Raw genomic sequence first — 26,715 nt, forward strand, 5'->3', positions numbered from 1 at the left:
TCAGTATGCCTATTAAGAGTGTGAGTCACTCCAATCCCACAATAAATGACTGTACTTATTTCCTCACCGTTCTTCTTGTCTGTTGCTCCCTGACAGGTCAAAGTCTGAATAAGGCATGTGTAGATGATTAAGTGTTTATATTCTAGCTACTTACAAGGTAACCTGACGAAAGCTCAAAGTGCTTTGGTATTAAACCAGATAGTGTTTTTTTAAATCAAGACTGAAGTGCAACTAAAAACAAAAGGAAACAGCAGGGAAATCTCGCTGAGATACTAACATGGGGTGCTGGGCCAAGTTGAAGTCATCTGGATGGGTTTACCCCACAGCCATCCTGTCACTCTATGGATTTTTTGCAAACTGTAGGGTTGCAGAACCTTTCCTGACACCATACCTTATTGGACCACACAAGAACATTTCTGAAGAAGTGGTAAGGACTACGGACACACTTTCTGTCTTTTATTAAAAGGCAAGGCAAGTCAAGGCAAGTTTATTTATATACCACAATTCAACAACAAGGTGAATCAGTAGTTAAAATATAAGTTTTGAAATTTAAGCTTAAAAGTGTAGATTTGGTGTTTTATTCAAATGCAGCTGAGAATAGGTGAGTCTTGGATTTACCTGGATTTAAATAAACTGAGTGTTTCAGCTGATCTGAGGCTTTCTGGGAGTTTGTTCCAGATATATGGAGCATAAAAGCTGAATGCAGCTTCTCCGTGTCTGGTTCTGACTCTGAGAACTGATAAAAAACCGGATCCAGATGACCTGAGGGATCTGGAAGGTTCATACTGGGTCAGGAGGTCACTGATGTATTTTGGTCCTAAACCATTCAGAGCTTTATAGACCAGCATCAGAACTTTAAAGTCTATCCTCTGACGGACAGGCAGCCAGTGTAAAGACCTCAGAGCTGGACTGATGTGGTCCACTTTTTTGGTCTTAGTGAGGACTCGAGCAGCAGAGTTCTGAATGAGCTGTAGTTGTCTGACTGATTTTTTAGGTAGACCTGTAAAGATGCTGTTACAGTAATCAAGCCTACTAAAGATGAATGCGTGGACTAGTTTTTCCAGGTCCTGTTGAGACATCAGATCTTTTATCCTTGAAATATTCTTGAGGTGATAGTAAGCTGATTTTGTTATTGTCTTAATGTGTTTTTCTAAGTTTAGGTCTGCATCATCACTACACCCAAATTTCTCGCCTGGTTTGTGGTTTTTTGGTGTATAGATTGAAGTTCTCTGGTGACCTGTAATCGTTTTTCTTTGGCACCAAAGACTATTACCTCAGTTTTGTTTTTGTTTAGCTGGAGAAAATTGTGGCACAACCAGTCATTAATTTCCTCAATACATTTACCAAGAGCCTGTACAGGGCCTCGGTCTCCTGGTGACATTGTGATATATATTTGTGTGTCATCTGCATAGCTATGATAGTTTATTTTGTTGTTCTTTATAATCTGTGCCAGTGGGAGCATGTAAATGTTAAACAGAGGGGGTCCCAAGATGGAACCTTGGGGAACTCCTCATGTGATACTTGTCTGCTCAGATGTGAAGTTACCTATTGATACAAAGTATTCCCTGTTTTCTTAGTATGTTTTGAACCAGTTTAGTACAGTTCCTGAAAGACCTGCCCAGTTCTCCAGTCGTTTGAGTAATATGTTGTGGTCAACTGTATCAAATGCTGCACTGAGATCCAGTAAAACTAGGACTGACATTTTTCCACTGTCTGTATTCAGACATATGTCATTAAACACTTTGGTCAGAGCGGTTTCAGTGCTGTGGTTCTGTCTAAAACCTGACTGGAAGGCATCATTAGATTAGATTAGATTAGATTAGATTAGATTAGATTAGATTAGATTAGATGAAACTTTATTAATCTCTCGGGTGGGTTCCTCTGGGAAATTCAGTTATACAACAGTTCATAGCAGTTATTTTGTTTTAAGAAGTAATTGAGCTGTTGAGAAACTGCTTTTTCAATGATCTTACTTAAAAATGGGAGATTTGAGATCGGCCTGTAGTTGTTCATTTGTGTCATGTCAAGATTGTCGTTTTTCAGTATAGGTTTAATTACAGCAGTTTTTAGTGGTTCTGGAAACACGCCTGATATTAAAGAAAAGTTGACGATCTGTAACAGGTCTGACTCGAAGACTTTGAGACCTTTTTGAAAAAACTTGTTGGCAGGCCATCTAAACAGCAAGAGGAGGAGTTCAGTTGACATAAGATGTCCCCCGGGTCTTTGCTGTTAATCGGGTGAAACTGTTTCATGGTGTTTAAACAGTTTTTCAGTGGACACGGTACATATCCTGAATATGCTGTTGATGTACCAATTGCTTGTCTAATCTTTTGGATTTTTTTCTGTGAAGAATTTGGCAAAGTCATTGCAGGCCATGGTCGAATGAAGTTCAGCTGCCACTGACACAGGAGGGTTTGTTAGCCTGTCAACTGTAGAAAATAAGACCCGAGCATTATGGCTGTTTTTAGTGATGATGTCAGAGAAGTAGGACCTCCTTGCACTCCTCAGTTGTAAATTATAATTGTGAAGTTTTTCTTTATAGATGTCATAGTGAACCTGGAGGTTTGTTTTTCTCCATCTGTGCTCATCTTTCCTACACTCTCTTTTTTCATTTTTCACCAGTGTGGAGTTTCTCCGTGGAGACTTTTTCCTTCCAGAGATAACCTTCACCTTAATGGGAGCAATAGTGTCCATTACATTTAACATGTTAGCATTGAAGCTATTGACGAGCTCATTGACTGACCCTCTGGGCAGGTCAGGTGTTAATGGGAAGACCTGGTTAAATATCTCACTACTGTGTTCTGTTATACACCGTTTTGTGATCACTGCTGTTGATATATTTGTGTGGGCTGAAATTTTACTTTCAAAGAAAACACAGTAATGATCAGACAGGCCCACATCAGACACAGTAACGTTTGAAATGCTCAGGCCCTTGGAGATCAGTAGGTCAAGAGTGTGTCCTCTATTATGTGTGGCCTCTGCTACATGCTGAGTCAGCCCAAAGTTGCCCAAAGTGTTACTCAGGTCTTTAGTCCCTTTGTCCTGAGGGTTGTCCACATGGATCAGATCACAGACAGCAGTTCACTGAGGTCATTAAAAAAGTCTGTGCAGTATTTGGGAGGCCTGTAAACATTAAGAAACACAACTTTGGATGGGGCCTTCAGCTGTAAAGATTCAAAAGACTGAAAACTTCCAGGAGACAGCTGCTTACATTGAAATGATTCATTAAATAAGACAGCAACCCCCCCTCCTCTCCTGCTCACCCTGGCCTCACTGATAAAACTGTAGTTAGGAGGGGTCGTCTCGATGAGAACAGCTCCACTGTTACTTTGGTCCAACCAAATTTCTGTTAAAAACATAAAATCAAGGCTGTGCTCAGTGATTAAATCATTAATTAAAAATGTTTTCCCAGCTAAAGATCTAACGTTTAATAAAGCCAGCTTAAGTGTTTTAGAGGTATTATTTGCCCCCTTGTGTTTGGGAGCAGTCTGTGGCACACAAGGTATGTTTACTATATTTAAAGATCTTTTAGAGTGCAGCTCTCTGTGTTTTGACCAGGCCACATGTCTCCTGTCACCTAAAAGTACAGAAATTTTAAAACCTTCTAGTAAACAGGGACCCAGCTTCTCCTGGGAAAAGTCACCACTAGGGCTGGGCGATATATCGAGTTTTTTAAAAATATCAATATATTTTCATACGAGATATAAGATGTGACAATATCGTTTATATCGATATAGTCTATGTTACGTTATAATTATACTTGTGGAGCCGCAGGTTTGCCTCTCTTTCGTCCACTTATGTCTCTACGCAACGTTACTCGGCCTCGCCTCTCCTTCACTGAACACAACTCCCCCTCCCCCATAGCTTCACCTGCAGGCAATGACAAGATGAAAGAGGAAAATCTCCGCTAGCGAGTTACCTCGGATCGCCCCGTGCGTGGGGCTGGACGGTGTCAACGTGTTAGCGAGCTAACCGCGCTAACGAGCTAACCGCGCTAACGACATGCAGCCAGGAGGGGCTGCACGGCCTAAAATCCTTTCATTTTCTCAAAAATCGACAGTGCACCTTATGTATGAATTCTGGTTGTGCTTACTGACCGCGAACCGATTTTATGTGGTACACAGCGCTCAGCAATCTGTCAAAAAATGTTTTAATATGACTTTGCTAAGCTACGGAGCTGCACCGCTTGATGGAGCCGCCTCGCGGAGTGATAGTACTGTGCTTCAACGTAATATTACCGTACTGTGTGTGTATAAGGACCACAAATGGCACCTGTTCAGAGACGTGGTGCAGCTGTGAAATCTGTCTCTTTGTTATTACGCTCAGCGTCTATTAGTTTACATTTTGACTGCACAATTGTGAGCTTTTCGTTATGCACAAAAACAACATTGTTTTCTTTTATTTATGGACCATGATTATTTAATAAATGCTGATAATTTATTTTTGAGTAATTTCTTCATGTACATCTACGCTGTATGTAAAGAAAATGCCCATTTGACATCTGGGACACAGTGTGACTAAGAACTCTCTTTTTGTTCTTAACTTATGGCTTAAAAAAAAAAAACGAGATATATATCTTATATCGCCATCCAGCTAAAAAATATCGAGATATGAATTTTGGGTAATATCGCCCAGCCCTAGTCACCACTGCCATAATCCTCGCAGCCCGGACCCTCCACACATCACACATCAGACTGCGGAGACAGAGCATGAAGGTGGTAAGGAGGAGCTAAGGGGGACGAGGCTGGGCAATGTAACTTCGATTACTCTGTTGAGGGCGGGGCTCGATGGCGAACCTTTGGCTGCTCTGGTGGGGGGTTATGGGGGACAAAAAGGGATTTGGCTGGGGGGTAGATCTGAGCCCAGCATTGACCTGCTCTATCATCTCCTCAGTGAATTTCAGGTGTGGCGAGGAGGGAGAAAGGGAGGGGGAGGAGGGTGATGGCCTGTCAGGGGTTTGGGGGACTGGGGAAGGTTGTGGTCCTTGGTCCTGGTCGTTGGTGTTGTTGAGAGAGTTGGAGGCAAATAGGGACCCCTCTTCTCGCCTCTGATGTCTCTCCTTTCTGCAGCTCATCCCAGGTGGGGGCAGATGAGGCTCCTCCTCAAGGTTTCTGCTGGGCTTTGTCTGTTCTTGCAGTACTGTTTGTTCCTCTTTATGAGATAGCTCCTCGTTTATCTCAGCCTTGGTGCTTGGTGCCAAGCACAGATGGATGATGTATGGAATAAAACAAGTTGGAGGTGAACAGTTTCACCCCTGACTTGTTAAAATTAAATCCATTTGCTTTAAACAGATGCCTGCGTTCCCAAAAAATATTAAAATTATCAATAAAATGCACTGAGTGGTCAGTACATGCTGATATAAGCCATTTATTCAGTGCAAACAACCTGCTGAATCTCTCATCTCCTCCTCTGACAGGCGGTACAGGTCCACTGATGAATACAGCTGCATTCAGAGAGTTTACAGTATTTAATAATCCAGTAAAGTCCCGTTTCAGAACCTCCGTCTGTTGTTTGGACACATCGTTTGACCCTGTATGCAGAACAATGTTTGTCACAGTTGGATATTCATCTGCAATTTGAAGAATTCTCTCAATCAGGTTGTTGACCATATCCTTAGGAAACAGAGGACTTTAGTGTTCTTACCGCACATCCTTTGTACATCCTTTACAGCAGAGTCAGCCACAATCAGAGTTTCAGGCCTAGCCTTTAGCTTTCCCTGTGGCCTTTTACTTTTCAACAGATTTTCAGACCTTACTTCACTGCTTTTAGATGGATGGTTGTCCGATATAGATCCAAGGTCCTTTGATAGTGGAGCAAATCTGTTCTGCAGTTTCACATTCAGCACTTATATGAAAGCAAAACAAAACAAATAAACATGCATCAGTTTTCATAAGCAGTGCGATATGCATGTCATGAAAAAGAAGTACAAATGGGATCATCAGTACTGTTTTGTTGTGCTTGTGGTTTCCAGCTGACCAACTACCTGTTTCCTATCTGGACGTATTCCTACCTGGCCTTTCTTTTCCCCGTCTTCCTCCTGACTGACTTCCTGAGGTACAAACCCCTTATTATAGTACAGGGGTTCTTTCTCATCACCAACTATATTCTACTGTGCTTTGTCCCAGGTCTTCCTGCTATGACTTTCCTTCAGGTCAGTTAAAACTTCTTGTTGTTGTTTCAAGAATGAAGAGTGAAAGGTGCTGTGAAAAAAAATACTTTGCCACTTCCTGATTTCTTACTATTTTGCATACTTGACACACTTACATCCTTCGGATCATCAAACAATTTTTACTGTTAAATGTAGCTAGTCACAATCTTTTTCACACAGGGCCGGGCAGGTTTGGATCGCTTTCTTACCCTTGAAGAAATCTTTTAAAAGCTTTTGTATTTATTCCGGTTATCACAACTTAAACCATACCGTTGTTAATGCATTTAATAGAGTTTATCATGATCTACTGCCTCTTTACAACTGCTCTATTCCATCAACAGGTCAACTATGCTGTAGTGACTTCCACGGAGGTTGCCTACTTTTCCTATATTTACAGTGTAATTCCAGTAGAGAATTACCAAAGAGCTACTGGTTACCTGCGCAGTGCAATGTTGGCTGGATATACATTTGGCGCCACCCTTGGCCAAATGCTTGTCTCCCTTGCTGGTATGGGCTCGTAGTATTTGATCACAATAATATGAAAAATAACATTTGATGCATGACAAGAAAGAAAATTATGAACTGAACTTTAAACAAGCACTAATGAATGATCAATTGTAACCAACAGGCCTGGACTACTTCTATATCAATACTATTACCCTGGGAATTGTGAGCGTGGCATTTCTCGTCTCATTCTGGTTGCCCATGCCCCAGACAAACATGTTCTTCAAAGGGAAGAAGGCTGCAGCAGTAGACTGCCAGCAAGAGGGGCCACAGGGAGAGAAGGAGTCAGTGACGGATAAGGATGGAGAAGGCTCGGGGAAAGGGAAGATGGAATATAATGGCAGTGCTGGCTACTGCAGCAGAGAAAACGTGGCCGCTGCAGTTCATCTGCTTTGGCAAAGCTTCAGGGAGTCCTACTCTTCCAGGCATTTCTTTTCTTTCAATATTTTTTTTAAATCACTAAGATGCTTTGAGTGCCCACTTGCATTTAATTAACACCTGGGATTACTACTAATTGGTCCAAATTTTTATAATGTATTCATAGGGTACTTCTTTTAAACAGTAGAAGTAGCTGTACAGTCATCATCATAATCTCTTGTCATAATTATCACCATTCAGACATTTAATCTACTGGTCCCTGTGGTGGGCTCTGGCCACAGCTGGTTACGTGCAGGTCTTCAACTACATCCAGCTTATGTGGGACCATATAGAGCCATCTGCCACATCATCCATCTACAACGGAGGAGTGGAGGCTGCGTGCTCTCTTGTAGGTAAGATTGGTGTTAGAGCGGGTTATTTTAGATTAAAAGTAATAATTACAAGATGTTTCAGTCAAGCGACTGTAACAGCGTGAATGTGTCTACATCAGTCAGGGTGAGATACATATTGTTTGTTTTGGTCTGACCTCATTTATTATATATAATATATATGCTCTTAATAAATGACATATGAGATAAATTGAGATAACTTTACTTTTCAACTTACTTTTATATCAGAGTAGAGGAAAAATGATGTAAGAGGGGGTCCACTCATTTGTACTGCAGTGAGCTGGAAGCAGGACTCTAATCAGAGTTCTCTGTCTCTGCTTCAATTAGAAAAGGCGAGAAGACTGCAGCACAACCACATCATGTAGCAAAATAACATTTAACAATGTCATTACAGGCTGCCGTTTCTGAATGCACATAGATCTATAAAAACCTGCAATTAAAGGGAATCAGCTGTGCCATATCTGTGGTAACTGATTACACAGACAATGTGTATTGATTTTGAACGGGAATAGCAGCACCCTGGTCCTTTTGGTTTAAGCTCGGCCTGCCTCAGTGCGAGAAGAAGAAGAGTAATTGCTTCTATTAAGGAGATAGAGTTAAAAGGTAATGGATTCTTTGATTATTACTGATAGTTGTTTCCAGGAGTTGGGTGAAACTGGTTCATCATAATAAGCAAGCGTTGTGGAGGCCAGGAAATGCATGAGTGTGCATGAGGCCACCGCGGCCTTTATTCTCCCGTTAAAGGGAGGTTAGAAGTAATGGACGAATCAGGGAATGACAATGGGAAGGATGCAAATGTGCAGTGGAGGCGCCGTCCGCTGGGATGTCAGACTAATTGCTTTATTTTTCTTCTTCATGGGCCAGGTGCTGCAGCAGCCTTCTCTGTGGGCTACATCAAGGTGACCTGGGTTGTGTGGGGAGAGCTGGCTTTGGGGATGTTCTCAGCTGTAGGGTCAGGTGCTGTGTTTCTGATGGCATTCACGAGCAGCATCTGGGTATGCTACGTCGGTTATGCCATATTTAAATCCTGTTACATGCTCCTCATCACCATCACAACGTAAGTGCATGATAGAATTTCTCCACGCTGCTCCTCTAAATGTGTTTTAAAAGTGACAAGAACAACTTAAAGAATTCATTCAAACGGACTGTTTTGTCAGTTCAATACAGAGGAAAGGATGACAATATTAGTTTAGAGTCAGCTTACTGGTTGCAGTGCCATACAAATCTATTGCAGTCTTAGAGTATGTGCTGAATCTCTCATAATTATAAGGACTTTGTCACCGCAGGTTTCAGATCGCCTCTAACCTCTCCATGGAGTGCTATGCTCTGACTTTTGGGATCAACACTTTTGTAGCCCTCTCACTGCAGACTATCATTACAGTCACAGTTGTTGATGAAGCTGCACTGGGGCTGGACATCGTGACGCAGGTACGTGTACAGGCTGTAATTATACTACTGCGTATTTGAATGGCAGCACACGGGGATTTAACAACAACTCAAAGTCAAGAACCCGATGGCCCCTTCAGCGTTCTGCTGCTTAACTGAAGCACTGAAATGTGAGGACAGAGTGACACCTGGTGGTTATCATTAGCTGTTGCACGCAGGTCTATTTGATGCAGGTGGTTCACTGCCATAGCATAGATAAAATAATTCTAATAATGCTTAGGATTATGTGTCGTCTCTCTGCTCTGCAGTTTATCATCTACGGCAGCTACTATGCTGTCATATCGCTGCTCTTTTTGATCCGAGGAACCTACACCGCCTGTGTGAACAAACCCTGTCTCCGGCACACGGAAGCCAAGGAACCTGAGTGTGTGGAGGAGGTGATTGCTGCAGAGCGTCTCTGACCTGTGTCAGTGCCCGACAGGTTTTTGGAAGATTGGAACTAATTTACCTTAAACAGCTGCAAATTAACTAACGAGAGCTTGTAAATATGCTTTTCTTAAACACTACAAACTGTAACATTAAACGTTTATACACTGAAAAGCAAACATTTATGTGTTGTGTATTTTTGCTATCTGCAACCCAGACAGGAAGACAAACAACACAATAAAACAGTTACTTCTGATTGGTATTATCTCAGCTTGTGCTCGAGTGTCACCAAGATTGTGTTGCTCTTTGACCAGGTTGCTGATTAACAAAATGCCTAGAGAGTTGTGAGGTATTTTTCCCCCATCACACACTTACACATGAAACAGGAAAGCCAACATGGAGGCAGTGAAGAAGTGGAGATCAGACTGGAAGTATCCCACTATTCTGCTTTGCATTTATGGATTCTTCAGCACAGTTAGACCACTGGAGCCTTTTCTCATCCCATATTTGACAGGACCGGATAAGAATCTGACAACTGAGCAGGTATATATGACATATGCTAGAAAGGCTATAGTGTAATTCAATCAAAACAGACTTAGAAAAGAAATGATTTTCAGTTTTTCGGTCCTTATGGTGAAAAAGTTGGTAACTTGCTCTTTTGTACATGCTGCAATTACAAATAATCACACACACATGCACACACAAGCTGGTGATTCATAGCAGAGAGATAACCGGCATCTTTAAAAAAAAAAAAAAAAAAAATCTAAGTGATAGAAATCCAATCAAGATTCTGAAACCTTTAATCATTTGCTATAAAGTCATGCATTTCCTGCCTTTGATGAGTTTTTCCCTGACAGGTCAACAATCAAATTTTCCCAGTGTGGACATACTCCTATCTGTCCGTACTAGTGCCGGTGTTCCTTCTCACTGACTGGCTGCGTTACATGCCTGTAGTGGTGTTTCAATGTGTTATGATCTTCATCACCCAAGCACTGCTGCTGTGGACAGCAAGTGTGCCAGCCATGCAGGCTATGCAGTTCTTTTGCGGAGTTGCGACAGCCAGCGACGTGGCCTACTTCTCCTACATTTACAGGTCATGTAGTACATCTCACAGATTTGGATTTTTAGCATTGCTCATGGGAGACTTGACATTTTGAATATGCTCTTTATTACAGTGTAATAGATTTGAAGAGATACCGGAAGGCCACCTCTTACAGCCGCAGTGTCCAGCTCCTGGGGTATACAGTGGGCTCCGTGTTGGGTCAGCTGCTTGTCAGCTTCGACCTCATGTCATACAACAACATCCTGGTGTTCACTCTGGTTCTCACTGCCATCGCTCTCCTCACTTCCTTCTTCTTGCCAGTGCCACAGAAGAGCATGTTCTTTCATCAAAGACGTGGGAGACAGACTGCAGCAGAACAGTCAAACGCAATAAATGCATCACTGGAAAATGGAGGAGGTGAAATGGAGAGTGGAGAAGGAGAGCCTGATGCTGAGAAGCTTGAATCTATCATTACGCAGAGTTGCGGCCAAGTCCTCCTCCAGCTGTGGAGGGATTTCCGCCACTGCTATTCCTCTAGACAGCTGCTCTACTGGTCTGTGTGGTGGGCAATGGCTACCTGTGGGTATAACCAGACTGTCAACTATGTGCAGGTCAGTTATGAACAGTGTTGGGTAAGTTACTTTAAATTAGTAACTTAGTTACATTACTAGTTACTTCTATCAAAAGTAACCCAGTTACTTCAAGTTACTCGTTACTTTCAGAGTAACTAGTTACTAGGGAAAGTAACTTTGGTTTTACTCAGAATTCTCTTGTTTATGTGTTGCTTCCGTAACTGGATACCCAGCAAGATTGGCAGTCTTCTAGCTTGCTTACTTGCCACAAGTGCACTGTGCCACCTACCAATAGAAAGGAAAAAATAATGTGCACATTTCCATGAGAGAAATCCCACGCCTGATTCTATTTAGCCTGCTTTTTACATCCAACACAAAAACTGCAGTCGTGGTGCTTTCGATTGTACTCAGAACTCGGAAATTCTGCCTTCTGAATAGGAAGATGTAGGTAACACCAGACTGCAGCTGAGCTGCATACAGGGCTGGACTGGGACAAAAAAATCATCCCGGGCATTTTGACTAGAGACCGGCCCACCATTATAGGAAAAATCATAAAGCCTTTGAATGAAAATAAACACTGTTGTGACAGTGATGTACACTGTTCTGATGGTATATATGCATCAATCTATCAATCGTTTGTTGCAAGACTCAGATAATTTTTTTTTTTAAAGTGAGACATTTTAAATGAGAATAAGAAAGTATTTCCTTGTGCCCCCATTTCCCTTTTAATGCCCTACATGGACCCCTGGCAACACTTTGCTAGACCCGCCCCTGCACAGTTACCAGCTGTCAGCTACCTAAAAAAGGATCCTGGTGTTATTTGTCTCTCAGAAACAGTTCATAACTTCCCTTCAACTCATTCATGTGACCTAAAAGGTAAACCTGTTTCTCCATCACCTGTTCAGCTCTGATGATCCAGTAAGGACATCTCCTGGTTTCATCTTCATGTTTCCCTCTCACCAGATAACCAAACCGATATCATGACCAGCAGCTTTACAGCTGTGGCTCCAGCAAACATCAGCTGATACTAGAAATTAATATTAAATAAATTCTAACAACAGCTGATCAAGCTTAAAAGTGCTGCTGTTGTTTACCGCGACATCCGCTGGTTTCCTCTTTCTGGCGCAAAGTGGGCGATAAACAAACAAGAGAGAAAAGCCGATCAGCTGATCATTGATCAGTTTCATGATTGAAGTAGAAACAGGAGAGAGAGGGGGAGAGAATGAGAGGAGAAGAGGCAGCTGTGCAGCGTAAACACAGAATAACTCCAGCTTTGTGTCTTTTTCATTGTAGCTGAAGTCCGGGACAAACTGTGTTCCTTTTCACCTCAATACGAAACGCATAATATTTTCTCTGAATACGAAACGATTCCGTTTTTTACGGGACGGTTGACAACTCTAATAATTAACCTTATGAACAAAATAAAGTTCAACATCAGTAACATAGCACCACCCAGCTGTATAGAAACTCCATCATGCTAGCTAGTACAGTACGAAAAAGTCAGCATAACGAAAATAAACTCCACCTAAACTTGGTTCATATCTGACCCAGATGGACTGCAGGTTATAACTTCTTACCTGAAGTTCAATCACCTGAAACTCGGACCAGCGGCAGCTTCGGGTCTCTCCTCTTGCCTCCCTTTTCCTTCATCCACCTGCTGGCTTCCACCACTTGCTAATGTTATTGAATCTGTGGAAGCTCCGCGATGCCACCACACGAAGTAACGAATAACGAGCCTATCTAAATCCCAGTAACGAGTAACGCGTTCCCGGTTTTGGCATAATAACTAGTGTCAAGGATATCAACAATTATCAAACACTCAGGTGAAGAAACAACACTTAGACACTTGGAGAGATTTTTAACGTGCACGGGTGAGCGCTCAACAAAGAGACTCACACTCAGCTGCAGGCGTTTCCTTTATTTAAAGCATAGATAGCAGTTGGGGTTTTTCCCGGTGGACGAGAGGGTTTGTTCCCTGCGCCTTAGGGTCGGGGAACGGGTCCTGACTGTCATCTGCGCTTATGCGCCGAGTGGCAGTTCGGAGTACCCAGCCTTCTTAGAGTCCCTGGGGGGGGTGCTGGAAGGTGCTCCACCTGGAGACTCTGTTGTCCTGCTGGGAGACTTCAATGCTCACGTGGGTAACGACAGCGAGACCTGGAGGGGCGTGATTGGGAGGAACGGCCTCCCTGATCTGAACCCGAGCGGTGCTTTGTTATTGGACTTCTGTGCTAATCACAGTTTGGCCATAACGAACACCCTGTTCGAACATAAGAGTGTCCATAAGTGCACGTGGCACCAGGATGCTCTAGGCCGTAGGTCGATGATCGATTTTGTAATCGTATCACCAGACCTGCGACCATATGTTCTGGACACTCGGGTAAAGAGAGGGGCTGAGCTGTCAACTGATCACCACCTGGTGGTGAGTTGGATCAGGTGGCGGGGGAGGACGCTGGACAGACCTGGTGCACCTAAACGCGTAGTGAGGGTGTGCTGGGAACGTCTAGCAGAGGCCCCAGTCCGCGAGATCTTCAACGCACACCTCCGGCAGAGCTTCAACAGCATTCCGAGGGAGACTGGGGACATTGAGTCCGAATGGACCATGTTCAGCGTCTCCATTGCCGAAGCTGCTGCATTGAGCTGCGGCCGCAAGGTGGTTGGTGCCTGCCGTGGTGGTAATCCCCGAACCAAATGGTGGACACCAGAGGTGAAGGGAGCCACCAGGCTGAAGAAGGAGGCCTATCGGGCTTGGTTAGCCTGTGGGACTCCGGAGGCAGCCGACAGGTATCGACAGGCCAAGCGGAATGCGGCTCGGGCAGTGGCTGAAGCAAAAACTCGGGTGTGGGAGGAGTTCGGAGAGGCCATGGAAAAAGACTTTCGGACTGCCTCGAAGAGATTCTGGCAAACCGTCAGGCGTCTCAGGAGGGGAAAGCGGTGCTCTACCTGCACTGTGTATAGTGCTGGCGGAGCGCTGTTGACGTCGACTGAGAAAATTGTCGGGCGGTGGAAGGAATACTTCGAGGACCTCCTTAATCCCACTGACACGTCTTCCGGGGAGGAAGCAGAGTCTGGGGATGAGGGGTGTGACCCACCAATTTCCGGGGGCGAGGTCACTGAGGCAGTTAAACAACTCCTTGGTGGCAGAGCCCCTGGTGTCGATGAGGTCCGCCCCGAGTTCCTGAAGGCTCTGGACGTTGTAGGGCTGTCTTGGTTGACACGTCTCTGCAATGTTGCGTGGAGATCAGGGGCAGTACCTGTGGACTGGCAGACCGGGGTGGTGGTCCCCATCTTTAAGAAGGGGGACCGGAGGGTGTGTTCCAACTACAGGGGGATCACACTCCTCAGCCTCCCCGGGAAAGTCTATGCCAGGGTGCTGGAGAGGAGGGTTCGTCCGCTAGTCGAACCTCGGATACAGGAGGAACAATGCGGTTTTCGTCCTGGTCGCGGAACACTGGACCAGCTCTTTGTCCTCTCGAGGATACTTGAGGGTGCATGGGAGTTTGCCCAACCAGTCTACATGTGTTTTGTGGACCTGGAGAAGGCATTCGACCGTGTCCCTCGGGGCGTCCTGTGGGAGGTGTTGCGCGAGTATGGGGTGTCTGGCCCATTGCTACGGGCCATTCAATCCCTATACAACCGTTGCAAGAGCTTGGTTCGCATTGCCGGCAATAAGTCGGACTCGTTCCCGGTGGGTGATGGGCTCCGCCAGGGCTGCCCTTTGTCTCCGGTTCTGTTCATAATTTTTATGGACAGGATTTCTAGGCGCAGCCAAGTGGCGGAGGGCTTTCGCTTTGGTGGCCTCAGAATCTCATCTCTGATTTTTGCGGATGATGTGGTTCTGTTGGCTTCATCGGGTGAGGGCCTCCAGCTCGCACTGGAGCGGTTCGCAGCCGAGTGTAACGCAGCGGGAATGAGGATCAGCACCTCCAAATCTGAGGCCATGGTTCTCAGCCGGAAAAGGGTGGAGTGCCCACTCCGGGTCGGGGATGAGTTCCTGCCCCAAGTGGAGGAGTTCAAGTATCTCGGGGTCTTGTTCGCGAGTGATGGGAGAAGGGAGCTGGAGATCGACAGACGGATTGGGGCTGCGGCTGCAGTAATGCGGACGCTGCACCGGTCAGTCGTGGTGAAGAGGGAGCTGAGTGTAAAAGCGAAGCTCTCAATTTACCGGTCGATCTACGTCCCTACCCTCACCTATGGCCACGAGCTGTGGGTAGTGACCGAAAGAACGAGATCGCGGATACAAGCGGCGGAAATGAGCTTCCTCCGAAGGGTGGCTGGCCTCTCCCTTAGAGATAGGGTGAGAAGTTCGGCCATCCGGGAGGGGCTTAGAGTAGAGCAGCTGCTGCTCCACATCGAAAGGAGCCAGCTGAGGTGGTTCGGGCATCTGGCAAGGATGCCCCCTGGGCGCCTCCTGGGCGAGGTGTTCCAGGCATGTCCCACCGGGAGGAGGCCCCGGGGCAGACCCAGGACACGCTGGAGAGATTATATCTCTCGGCTGGCCTGGGAACGCCTTGGTATTCCCCCGGACAAGCTGGAGGAGGTGGCTGGGGAGAGGGAGGTCTGGACCTCTTTGCTTAGGCTGCTACCCCCGCGACCCGACCTCGGATAAGCGGATGAAGATGGATGGATGGATGGATAGCAGTTCCTGTTTTTCATGTTCGTGTGTATGTGTGTGTGCAGCAAGTCAGTTTCTAAGAATAATAAAGATAACGCGAGTCAACTTCTGCGGACGTGTGGGTGCGGTGAAGCTCCTATCAGCTTCTGAAGATGTGTATTTTTGTGCTGATCTTGTGGCATTATCACATGGCACACGCGGCTTGCAGTTTCACGTTTATCAAGCTGAGCTGCACAGTGAAAATATGAACATTATCAGTATTGAAGCAAAGCATAAAAACATTTAAACATTATTCTTTGACATTCCCTCCTGTTGTTAATGTTTTCACTCATCACAATACATTGTTCATCAGTTAGCGGCCACTTGTAGAAACATTTTCGGTCGTAACTTCCTTGTGCATGTGAACTGTGACGAAACATTCTGGAGCTGTAACGTAAAGCAGTTAGGTTTAGACATTACTTTCACAGTCTTCTTGAGGGATTCCGACGTATGCAATAATGAATGTGTTCACCATGTATAGAATCATCGATCTGATACATGGCAGGATACATGTGGAAAACATACACAGTAACAAAAGCAATACTCCTATGATAACCAGTCCTTTCATTAATAGAGTCTTCCAGCTGCCACTCAATAGCCATGTTAGCCAGTCTTCAGAGCTAGGCATATAGTCCTCAAATTGGGCTCTTTGAAGCTTTTTCAAAGTGTTCAAAGCATCCGTCATGTTCTGAGAGTGCATGTTGTCTGGTATGTAGGTGCAACAAGTGGTGTTGAATAGGACACAGAGCCCTCCTCTTTTTGCAAGTATCATGTCCAGGGCGACTCTGTGTTGCATGACCACTATTCTTATTGCGTCAATTTCCTCGTTTTGTGCCTGGTTGATTTTTGTTGAGCTGTTCAGGAATAGTCCGAATCTGTAGTCCAAAGTCTCAATCCTCAGCATGTTTTTTCCGTTTCCCACCCATGGGAACAGTGAGTGCAGGACTTTCTGTCCAGTAGTCCATAACTTGAACTCTTGTGGTACGTTACTGCCCCATATTGAGTCGTGGGGTCGGACGTCGCTTGCTTCTCGCTTGTGTCGTTTAGTTGATGAAGTTGATCCAGGGGTAATTTTGAATGTGTGGTCTGACACCAGAACTGGGGCACAATTCCGGCACTATGTTGAATAAATGTTTTAATCAAGAACCTCTACTAAGAGCTTAGAATATAAAAGTATAACAGACAATTTGAATGACCTAGTAATTCAAATAGCCTCGTCTAACCTGCTCCTCAGAATAACTTAGACTCTGCTTTCACTTCTGCAAACTCTCTGCAACTTCCTGTCAACTGCAACTTAGTCTTTCTGAAAGACACACACACTGTTTAAACCTCTGAATACAATATCAATGCTGCAGATTATATATGGATATAATGCAATAGTAATAATGATGATTATTTACCAATAGCAGTAAAATAATTTCCCTGCTCCACACTCCCTCTCCCGACCTCTGGAACACCAGAGGTCGCAATACATTGTGTCCTCGCTCTGACCCTCTCTAGCTGTCCTCTGGCTCAGCAAATCAGACAACCTCATGTCAGCCAATTGGTCCAGTAATAAACACCAGCTCCCACTCGAGAATACTCCATGCGTAAGATTAGGTTTTCTCAGTCCCTCTCTTGTGGTCCAGAGATCTTCTGCAAAGGAAACAAAACACCTTTTCCTGCACCTCCCTAACTTATCATAATTGGGACTCTTTAATCAAAAGCCTTATCCTAATTATCTTCTTAACTTATTGACTTGTATTTATATATATTCTTCAACGTTACTCGTTATACGTCCAGTTGCACACTCTATTTTCCCTTATCTGATCATCACATCCTGTACACAAACCGTCGCTGCTGCAAATTCCTCTATTCTAATCTAAAGTCACCTTTTTAACAAGAAAATCATTATAAACGCCTATTCTACTAAAAGCTCCAAAAGAAAACAACCACTTTAATCAATTAAGTTTAAGCATATAAGCAATTACTCCTGCATACATTTCATCATAGCTAAATGCTGCCTAGAAACAACTCCTGTTTGTTAATACTAACTTCATCTTAAAACCTCACATTTCCTATGTTATAACCTGTTTTTGGTATAGCCTTTTTATTTCATTTTGATCATTTTAATGTAACAATACCTTCTAATTCTAATTTATCAAACTTAACCAAAATATATGCTTTCCTTCCTTTGGTCCGTCTTTAACCCTCCTGCCTTCTTTTAATAAACTCACACCCTTCCCCCTAGGGACCGTTTTGTGCCACGCCCCAAAAAATGCAATAAAAACCTTATGTATTCATATTTTTTTCCACTTTAAATTAGCCAATCTTTTAAAACTACTTCTCCCTGAAATATTCATATAAAGTTTTAATTATATTTCGGGGGTTTTAACCCTTTTAATCGCAGTTTAATTACATGAGCGCACCGTTTTTTTAGCCCCAAAAAACAAAAAAACTAAATATTTTCCAAAAAAAAAATTTGAAGTAATATTTGATTGTTATTATAATTAGGCCTTTAGATGGGTCAAAGATTCGAACCAACATTCGTTTTGATCCAGCATTATTTTTAATGCAGGGGCAAATAAAAAAAAAACCTCACACCCTTCCCCCTAGTGACCGTTTTGTGCCACGCCCGAAAAATGCTATAAAAAGATTATATATTCATATTTTTTTTCCACTTTAAATTAGCCAATCTTTTAAAACTACTTCTCCCTGAAATATTCATATAAAGTTTTAATTATATTTCGGGGGTTTTAACCCTTTTAATCGCAGTTTAATTACATGAGCGCACCATTTTTTTTAGCCCCAAAAAACAAAAAAAACTAAATATTTTCCAAAAAAACAATTTGAAGTAATATTTGATTGTTATTATAATTAGGCCTTTAGATGGGTCAAAGATTCGCACCAACGTTCGTTTTGAGCCAGCATTATTTTTAATGCAGGGGCAGAGGAAATTCAATATAATGGTATATTATGGTTTTTCACTTTTTCCCCAATAAATGCTTTTTTTCCTTGTTGTGTTCTAAAATAAAATGAAAAAAATATGTAAATGAAAATACAAGATCAGTTTGAACCAGAAAAACTTTTATTTTGAACAATGAACATCAACATTTATGTTTTTGGGAACGGGAAAGATATAAGTAAGAAAGAGCAAGGGAGGGGGGGAGAGCATATGTGGAGGTGTGGTGTGTATGTGGAGGTGTGTCAGAGTCCTCAGCTGACACAGTGGCTGCAAATGATCAGAATGTGGTCCTTGCATATGGACTTCCCGCATTTGCAGCAGGTGCCGACAACGCGTCTCCTTTTCTCGGCGCAGAACTCACACTGTCTCCTGCCCTTGGAAGTAGGGATCAGGGCGGGGCCTGCAGCAGCACTCTGCGCACTCGTCACGATGGCTGCAGCACCTGATGAGTGGGGAAGGCGTCCTCGCTTCAGCATGTGTGGTTGTACTAAAGCTTCACCCACTTCTTCAACATACAGCCTCCGTTTGTAATATTTCTGCTCATTCCAGGATGGGTTGACAGCTGTCCACAGCACGTAGGAGTTGAACAGTGACACGTCCAGCAGGTTGTGGAAGAGTGCCACTGGCCAGCGCTTTGTTATCCTCCGACAGGAATAGGTGCCAACAACCTAAAAAAAACACACACACACACACACACACACACACACACACACACACACACACACACACACACACACACACACAAAAACAGAAAATTTCAAACCTATGTATATTTTACACAAGAATATATGAGCAAGGAATAAATCTGTGCGTAACTGATGCGTAATGACACCTACCTTGTCAAGGTTGTCAACACCACCTTTGCACCGATTGTAATCCTGGATGATTACTGGCTTTCGCTTCCCTTCCATGCTCACATCCGGAGAGCGGTGTTTTGTGCTCATCAAGAGCACATTTTTGCCACGTCGGGGAACATAGGAGACAAGAGTGTGGGTGAGCGTGAAGGCGAACGCAGACGACAGGACCGCTCTCCCTCTTGTCTGGAGCAATCGAGGCGGAAGCTCCGGCTTGTTTTTCCTAATCGTTCCAACTAGGGCCACTTTCCTCTTCAACAGCTCTTCTGCCAGGGCAAAGGACGTGAAAAAATTGTCACATGTGACCACGTTTCCCTGGAGCCCCTCTGTGAGCTCCAGGGCCACCCGCATCCCCTGGTTCACCTCCGCGCGATCACCAACTTTGCCCGTGTATATCTGGAGTCTCCAGGCGTAGGAGGTTTCCACGTCGCATACAGCCCATATTTTTAGACCGTACCTTGCTGGCTTCGTTGGTATATATTGCTTGAACTTGCATCTTCCTCGGAACGGGACGAGCTGTTCATCAACACAAACGTCTCTGCCTGGGTTGAAGAGCAGCTCCAGGCGAGTTGTCCACAAATCCCACACCTGGCGGAAGGCAGCCAGCTTGTCCTGACGGCGTCGGGGTCGGGTAAGCTTATCATCAAAACGAAGCGCCCCGCCGATTTGTTGGAAACGCTTCAGAGACATGGTGGCTCGAAAAATATCCCGTCCGCATTTATCACCCCAGAGGCTGAGAGACGATTCGTGTCTTGACCGGTAAACACCAGCTAAAATTAGCAGCCCAACATAAGCATGCAATTCATCACAGTCCATGTCATACCAGCCGGCGACTTCGCGTCTCCCGTGCAGATTAGTCATTGCCACCGTGTGCTGCACAATTTCATCCGTGAAGAGGAGTGCGAAGCTGGATCCCGGGTCCCTGATTCGGGCGACGGCGTAGTGCGTCGGTCCTGGGGTGACAATAGCTGCAGGAAAATAGCGGAGGGTCTCCGTCTGAGTGGGGGACCAAATGATTTTGCCATTTTTTGCAGTCCATCCCGAAGCTGCTTCCTCCGTCTCCCCTTCGCTCTCAGCGTCAGATGTTTCTTCGTGGGAACTGGACTCAAGCTGCTCTAGTTCCACAGATTCATCCGTTTCCTCTCCAGAATCCTCGGAGGAGGATGAGGAGCTATCCTGACACTCGGAGTCCAGGACCATTTCCAACACTTCATCTGTGCTATAATATCTTGCCATCCTGAAAATGACTACTGCCGCTGTACTACTCATTCTTATAACCTCTGCTGCATGCACCTGCATAAACAATTTGAGCCCGCAGACAAAATAAAGTCTAATTTGGTTTAGGCCCCTGCTTTTATGTTTATTTTGTTTACATTGCAGAGAGGAAAGAGAGGAAAGACTTCTAAGAGAGGAAAGACTTTTGAAGTTAGACACAGACACACTTATTTTTCTCTTTCTTTTTAATGATCAAAATGATAGCTTCCCCGAGGAATTACAGACCCTGGTTGCTGGTAAGGCAATTCTTAAGCAGAGTCGCCTGCTAACACTTGCTCCAGAGTATGATCCGGCTATTGGACTGATAAGAGTTGGGGGAAGACTCAGAAGAGCAGAAGGTCTGGACTTGGATGCCATGCACCCCATAGTCCTTGATCCGCAGCATCCGGTGACTAAACTACTGATCAGGCAATACGATGAGCAGCTGTTGCACCCTGGGCCAGAACGAGTGTTCGGGGAGATGAGGAGGAAATATTGGATTCTCCGAGGAAGGGAGGCAATCAAGCGGCACCAGCACAGCTGTGGTGAGTGTCGAAGGTGGCGAGCCAGTCCTGATATTCCTCGGATGGCAGATCTACCCCCCGCGAGGCTGCGCCTATACAAACCACCCTTTTGGTCCACTGGGGTCGACTGCTTTGGCCCTTACAACATCAAAGTGGGACGGCGCACTGAAAAGCGCTGGGGTATCATATTCAAATGCATGACTACGAGCTGTGTGCATCTTGACCTGTTGGACAGCATAGATACCGATGCCTTTCTCATGGCTCTGCGTCGGTTTATTGCACGCCGGGGCAAGCCATATGAGATCCTATCTGACTGTGGTACCAACTTCAGGGGAGGAGAGACCGAACTGCGGTCTAGTTTCTCAGCTCTTGAAGCCCCCATTAAAGAGCAGCTGGCGGAGCAGAGGATTGAGTTCCGGTTTAATCCACCAGGTTCCCCCCATTTTGGAGGTACTTGGGAACGGGAGATAAGATCTGTGAAGACAGCTCTTCAAGTGGTGTTGGGAGGCCATACGGTGACAGAGGCAGTTTTGCAAACTGTGCTGATCGAAGTGGAAGGGATCATTAATGCAAAGCCTCTTGGGTATGTCTCTTCGGATGTAGCGGATCCGGATCCAGTCACACCCAACTTATTGCTAATGGGGCGACGAGATGCATCACTCCCCCAGGTGATTTGTGCTTCGAGTGAGATGCTGGGAAGACGGCGATGGCGCCATAGTCAGATTCTGGCGGACCATTTTTGGTCCAACTTCCTGCGTCACCATCTGCCGGATCTTCAGAGGAGACAAAGATGGCAGGGGGAAACTGACAACTTGACCATGGGACAAGTGGTTATGGTGGTTGACTCACAACTACCGCGAGCGCAGTGGCCCATCGGAAAGGTGGTCAAGGCCTGTCCAGGGCCAGACAGTCGGGTGAGAGCGGCTGAGGTGACAGTCAAGGGACAGACATATCTTCGACCAGTTGCCAGATTAGTCAGACTCTCAGCCTGGGAGGATGATGAGTACTGTCAACCCAATGGTGCTTAGACTTTCGGTTGAGGAGCAAATTTATTACTTAAATTTGGGGGCGGCTCCGAAAGTCTCCTTATATTTCAATTGCATCGCTATAAGTGCAGTGTTAATTTCTGTCGATAAGTTCCACTTTGTTCTTACTGTTTGCTGCGGTGATGACGTCACATGCTTTTACGACGCTCCTGCCATATCACGAGTCCGAGGAGCACTAGCCATGTTTTTCTCCATGAGTGTGGGGGAATAGCGATCTCCAGCCGTGTGCGTTCCTGTGCAAATGTGAGTCAAAATCCCTCCAGTTCTACGAGTCTATTTCCACTTATAGCACGGGTTGTACTTTGACATTGATTACAGGGGGTTTATGCTAGGAGATTTATCGAGATTGGTAGAGGCATGTGACTTACCACCGTAGCATTTGTTGCGGGTTGGATCTGTGTACTGCGGTTGTGTTATTTAGCCACTAGAGGGCACTGAAGACCATGTAATTGCGACCTTTCCTAATTTGGGGGCATTAGGTCCTTTCTGTTGTCTGAGATATGTAGGTATTCTTGTTTCCTGCCTGTTCAAATGGGATTGTGGGACTTTCTTATGTCAGAGCATTCAGCTGATTATTTGTGTTACAGTTCATTATATTGGCATGATGTTGGGAAGTGACGAGTGTTATATTTATATGTGAAAATTGTTTCTCCTTGTTTCTTGTTATTCAGAACCACACGTCTGTCCACCCCTCCCACATTCGTTAAGTATGCCTACTGCTGTACTGTTGAGCTGCTATTAACTTCCATTAAAGTATATCCGGACATCACTCTCTGTGCCCCACTCTCTGACCGGAGTTTAAGTCCTGAGGGAGCTATCATCCCAGCATCCCAGAGATAACTCTCTAACAATATCACCTCTAGTCCCTTGTATCCCCAAGCGAATGGACAGGCAGAAAAAGGAGTCCAAATAGTAAAGAGATTGTTCAAAAAAGCAAGAGACAGTAAGACCGACCCTTACCTGGCTCTGCTAAGCTACAGAGCTTCATCCCTGGAGTGTGGGGCATCACCTGCTGAGCTACTCATGCATCGCAAGCTCCGCACCACACTTCCACACATTTCCAAGGAAAATGACAATGCACATGACAACAAGCTGACCGACAAAAGGATGAAACTCAAGCACAGACAGAAAAGGAACTATGACAAAACTGCAAGCCGTCTGGAACCGCTTCAGGAAAGAGATGTTGTGAGGATTGCAGGTCCAGATTTCTGGGACAAAAAAGCAACAGTTCTCAGCGAAGTAGGGCCCAGATCGTTTGCTGTTCAGACAGAGAATGGACAAGTGTTAAGAAGAAACCGGAGAAGTCTGTTAAAGACACAGGATGTTAAACAGCAGGACACAGAGACTGGAACTGAACAACGAGGTGCTAACCCTGTTGAGCACCACAGTGAGCCTCCTTCAACTTCCCCAATGTCTGAAATACTGAGAAGGTCTACCAGACCTAAGAAACGTACAGAGAGGCTCATAGAACAAGTGTGAACTGTTGTGGTAAAGAATTGTTAAAAAATAATAATAATAAATCGCAAGTAAATAACGGATAATAATTCATTTAGAATAGTAATTGTTCACACTTAATTGAGACCTGCTGAGTTATGTGTTATTGACTGTTTAAGTTGTCAAAGGTGAAGAGTTCTAATGTGCTCGAGGGCTGTATGGGATTCATTTGGTTCATTCTGGAAGATGTAAGGTATACATTTGGATTTATTTTGTTTGACTTGTGCTACAACTTTTGGTTATAAAAAAAAAAAAGAGAACACTACTGAATGTAGTTTGTTGCACAATTTATAACATGTTGAATGTTAGACAAGAATGTTCAGATGTTACAGAGTAACAGTTCTCTTTGGAATTGTGCTTATTATAACACCAACCTGTTTGGAAAGGGGATGTAATGATAGTTGCTATTGTTGAAGCTACCCACAGGGGGCGCTCTGGAATCAATAAGATATACAGAATAGAAGAAGAAGTGATCGTGGTAGAAAGAATAATAAACAGCTAGCTGAAGCTAGCACCAGGAGCAATTCTTGATGTTTTATTCATAGAGGAATAAGAACATTACAATTATCAGTATTGAAGCAAAGCATAAAAACATTTAAACATTATTCTTTGACAACTAGTTACCGTGCTCGTTACCACAATAATAACGTAGTTACTGTAACGCGTTACTTAATAACGCGTTAGTCCCAACACTGGTTATGAAGGCAGCATAAACAAAAATGTGAGCTGTAAAAGCATCTGAATCACTGCAGCAATCCAAATTGCTACTGGGGGCTGCTTTACGATGGGTTTACCTGCAGTGAACAAGTAGTGCCTTGTAGTTGCTGAAGCCTTCTCTTGTGTTAATAAAAGGCATTTTAGATATATATTTTAAACAGAAATAATTAAACACACACACATCCTTGAACAACTTAATGATACCCACACCATACTGCGCAGGTGCTGTGGGAGCATGTGCAGCCTTCTCAGAACTTCAGCATTTACAACGGAGGCGTGGAGGCAGTCTCAAACCTCTTAAGTAAGCAACATTAGATGGCATTTCCCCCCCTCCCTAAATCAAATGGAAGTTATCAGGGACACATAAGATTTCTCAGTACCTAATCAGCTGTCCTAATTTGTCTTATCCCACGTGTACATGCTTTCCAGGTGCAGCCACTGCCTACGGGATAGGCTTTACTGAGGTAAGATGGGAGCAGTGGGGAGAGCTGGCCCTGGGTGGTTTCTCTGGACTGAGTGCAGCTTCACTGTTCCTCATGACTTTCACTGGCAACATTTGGGTCTGCTACAGCGGTTACGTCGTTTTCAAGTCACTGTACATGACGCTGATAACTATAGCAATGTAAGAGTGTCAAGTCACATCAGGGTTATACTTTACCACAGTTTAGTTTGATTTTTATTGCAGATATAAGAGCAAAAAAGCTAAAAAATTAAATAAAATAAAATAAAAATAAAAAAACCCTCCCCAACCTTTAGATTAAGACAAATTCTATGCTTGCAGGTATCAGATTGCAGCTGATCTCTCAATGGAAAGATATGCACTAGTCTTTGGGGCAAATACCTTTGGAGCACTGGCTCTACAGACGATTATCACGTCTGTTGTAGTTGACAGTAGAGGGCTAGGCCTGGCCATCATTCCCCAGGTAAGCCATCAGATCACAAAATATGTACAGCAGCACTGTTTATTTGTCCATTAGCGTCATTAACCTTTTAAACATGTACTCTTCTTTGCAGTTCACCGTGTATTCCAGCTACTTCTTGGTTATCTCTGTTGTTTTTTTACTTCGGGGTCTATTGGTGAGCACAAAGAAGCAGAAAAGAGACAATTCCTCCAGACAAAGATGAAACTCCAGGCAGCGAAGAACACAGATTCTGAACACGTATAGAGCGTTATAGTGTATCACTTATGGTTTCCCATCCCTAAATTGACCTCACATTAGTTCATAAGTAGCAGATAAAAAGTCTTTAAATTACTTACTTCAACATGATGAATAGAAATCATTTTTTTTTTGTACAAAAACAATAAAAGAATGTTTCACACATTCATATAAATGAATGCTTTGGTCGTTTCTTTTTACTTAAAATTCATTTTAATATATATACTGTATATATTTACACCTTAACTTAAACTTTTTTAATACACAATGCAAGTAAGTGGTTTTCAGTTCATCAGCCATTTCTTCTGACTGTCATTTGAAGTGTTGCAACTCTGTCAGCAGGGCGGAGACAACAGAGAAACGAGCCCCCCACCCCACCCATCCCTGATGTAGCATTCAGTCCTCCTCCTAACCCTAACCCCACCTTGACAACAGAATATATTCATTTCCTTAGTGAGAACAGTTTATCTAAAGGGTCCTGCACAAATAGTTTGGTTCTTTACAAATACAGTAACTGGTAGTACCCATTAGCTTTTCAAAGCAACAGTTCTGTCTTAGCAAATTCTGTGTGTTAGATACAAATACTGATATGCACAAAGAGCTAATTTCCTAAAAGAAAAAAAAAAAGTACAGAATTGCAGCATAATGAATGGGATATACTGTATGCAATAACTTAGTTTTCAACCAGTTCGATTATACATTGTGGCTGTTGCGAAATCAGTTTTACCCCCGGTGTGTCCCTCTGCAAAATCTTCACCCCTTTGTTAGTTACAGCCAGCTTTATAGAGGCGTCCCCATCATAAAACCCCCCAGGTTCTGCTGCAAACTGTGTCTGTGTCTATGTGCACGAGCACATGAATGCCTACATGTGCGCGTTCCCACGTGTCTATGTGAGTGCTCATGTGTGACTGTGTACGCATACCTGTGTGTATGTGTGAGTGCACATGAGTGAGTGTGCGTGTGGATGTGTGCGTGACAGTTAAAGCACTGTGGGTGTGTGTCTCTATGTACGTGACTCCCTGCGGTCATAAAAGTCCATCTCCCTTCCAGACCACAGTTATCCAGTTACAAATGTTGAGACCCCCACCCAAACATTCTCTGGGGAATTTCCACTCAGCATTAACTCCTCTCTGTTTTACTTTCACAGTTCAAGTGGGGGAGGGGTCTCCTACAATCTACTCCTAAGTTCACAACACAGTGAGGCCTTTATTATATTGAGGGCAGTGTCA

The 26,715-nt window shown here is 44.2% G+C and overlaps 2 protein-coding genes across 2 annotated transcripts; both read left to right on the plus strand.

The window, feature by feature from the left end:
* Window positions 1–173: 173 nt before the first annotated feature.
* Window positions 174–9,365, plus strand: slc19a3b (solute carrier family 19 member 3b). The gene is made up of 8 exons (XM_086262781.1): window positions 174–427; window positions 5,972–6,151; window positions 6,490–6,655; window positions 6,777–7,077; window positions 7,271–7,422; window positions 8,284–8,476; window positions 8,706–8,847; window positions 9,114–9,365. Exons 1-8 carry the CDS (start codon window positions 278–280, stop codon window positions 9,264–9,266), a joined length of 1,437 nt encoding a protein of 478 aa, XP_086118907.1. The 5' UTR covers window positions 174–277; the 3' UTR covers window positions 9,267–9,365.
* Window positions 9,366–9,627: 262 nt separating this feature from the next.
* LOC147314256 (thiamine transporter 2-like) lies at window positions 9,628–25,654 on the plus strand. Its single transcript, XM_086261046.1, has 7 exons — window positions 9,628–9,774; window positions 10,089–10,324; window positions 10,407–10,884; window positions 24,552–24,630; window positions 24,759–24,951; window positions 25,111–25,252; window positions 25,344–25,654. The coding sequence occupies exons 1-7, from the start codon at window positions 9,628–9,630 to the stop codon at window positions 25,452–25,454; spliced, it is 1,386 nt and encodes a 461-aa protein (XP_086117172.1). The 3' UTR covers window positions 25,455–25,654.
* Window positions 25,655–26,715: the final 1,061 nt, after the last annotated feature.

The sequence above is a fragment of the Aulonocara sp. 'chitande type north' Nkhata Bay genome, linkage group LG14, assembly GCF_057382095.1.
Source record: "Aulonocara sp. 'chitande type north' Nkhata Bay isolate Kocher_YH1m ecotype deep benthic linkage group LG14, A_spYH_male_GT1.1, whole genome shotgun sequence".
In the NCBI taxonomy this organism is placed as follows: Eukaryota; Metazoa; Chordata; class Actinopteri; order Cichliformes; family Cichlidae; genus Aulonocara; species Aulonocara sp. 'chitande type north' Nkhata Bay.

Excerpts from the sequence above, each read along its gene's own strand:
- slc19a3b (XM_086262781.1), top strand. The coding sequence starts at position 278 with ATGGGGTGCTGGGCCAAGTTGAAGTCATCTGGATGGGTTTACCCCACA. Across the intron at positions 6,656-6,776 it reads AATGCTTGTCTCCCTTGCTG|GCCTGGACTACTTCTATATC; the intron begins GTATGGGCTCGT and ends TGTAACCAACAG. Across the intron at positions 8,848-9,113 it reads GGCTGGACATCGTGACGCAG|TTTATCATCTACGGCAGCTA; the intron begins GTACGTGTACAG and ends TCTGCTCTGCAG.
- LOC147314256 (XM_086261046.1), top strand. The coding sequence starts at position 9,628 with ATGGAGGCAGTGAAGAAGTGGAGATCAGACTGGAAGTATCCCACTATT. Across the intron at positions 10,885-24,551 it reads AGACTGTCAACTATGTGCAG|GTGCTGTGGGAGCATGTGCA; the intron begins GTCAGTTATGAA and ends CATACTGCGCAG. Across the intron at positions 24,631-24,758 it reads GGCAGTCTCAAACCTCTTAA|GTGCAGCCACTGCCTACGGG; the intron begins GTAAGCAACATT and ends CATGCTTTCCAG.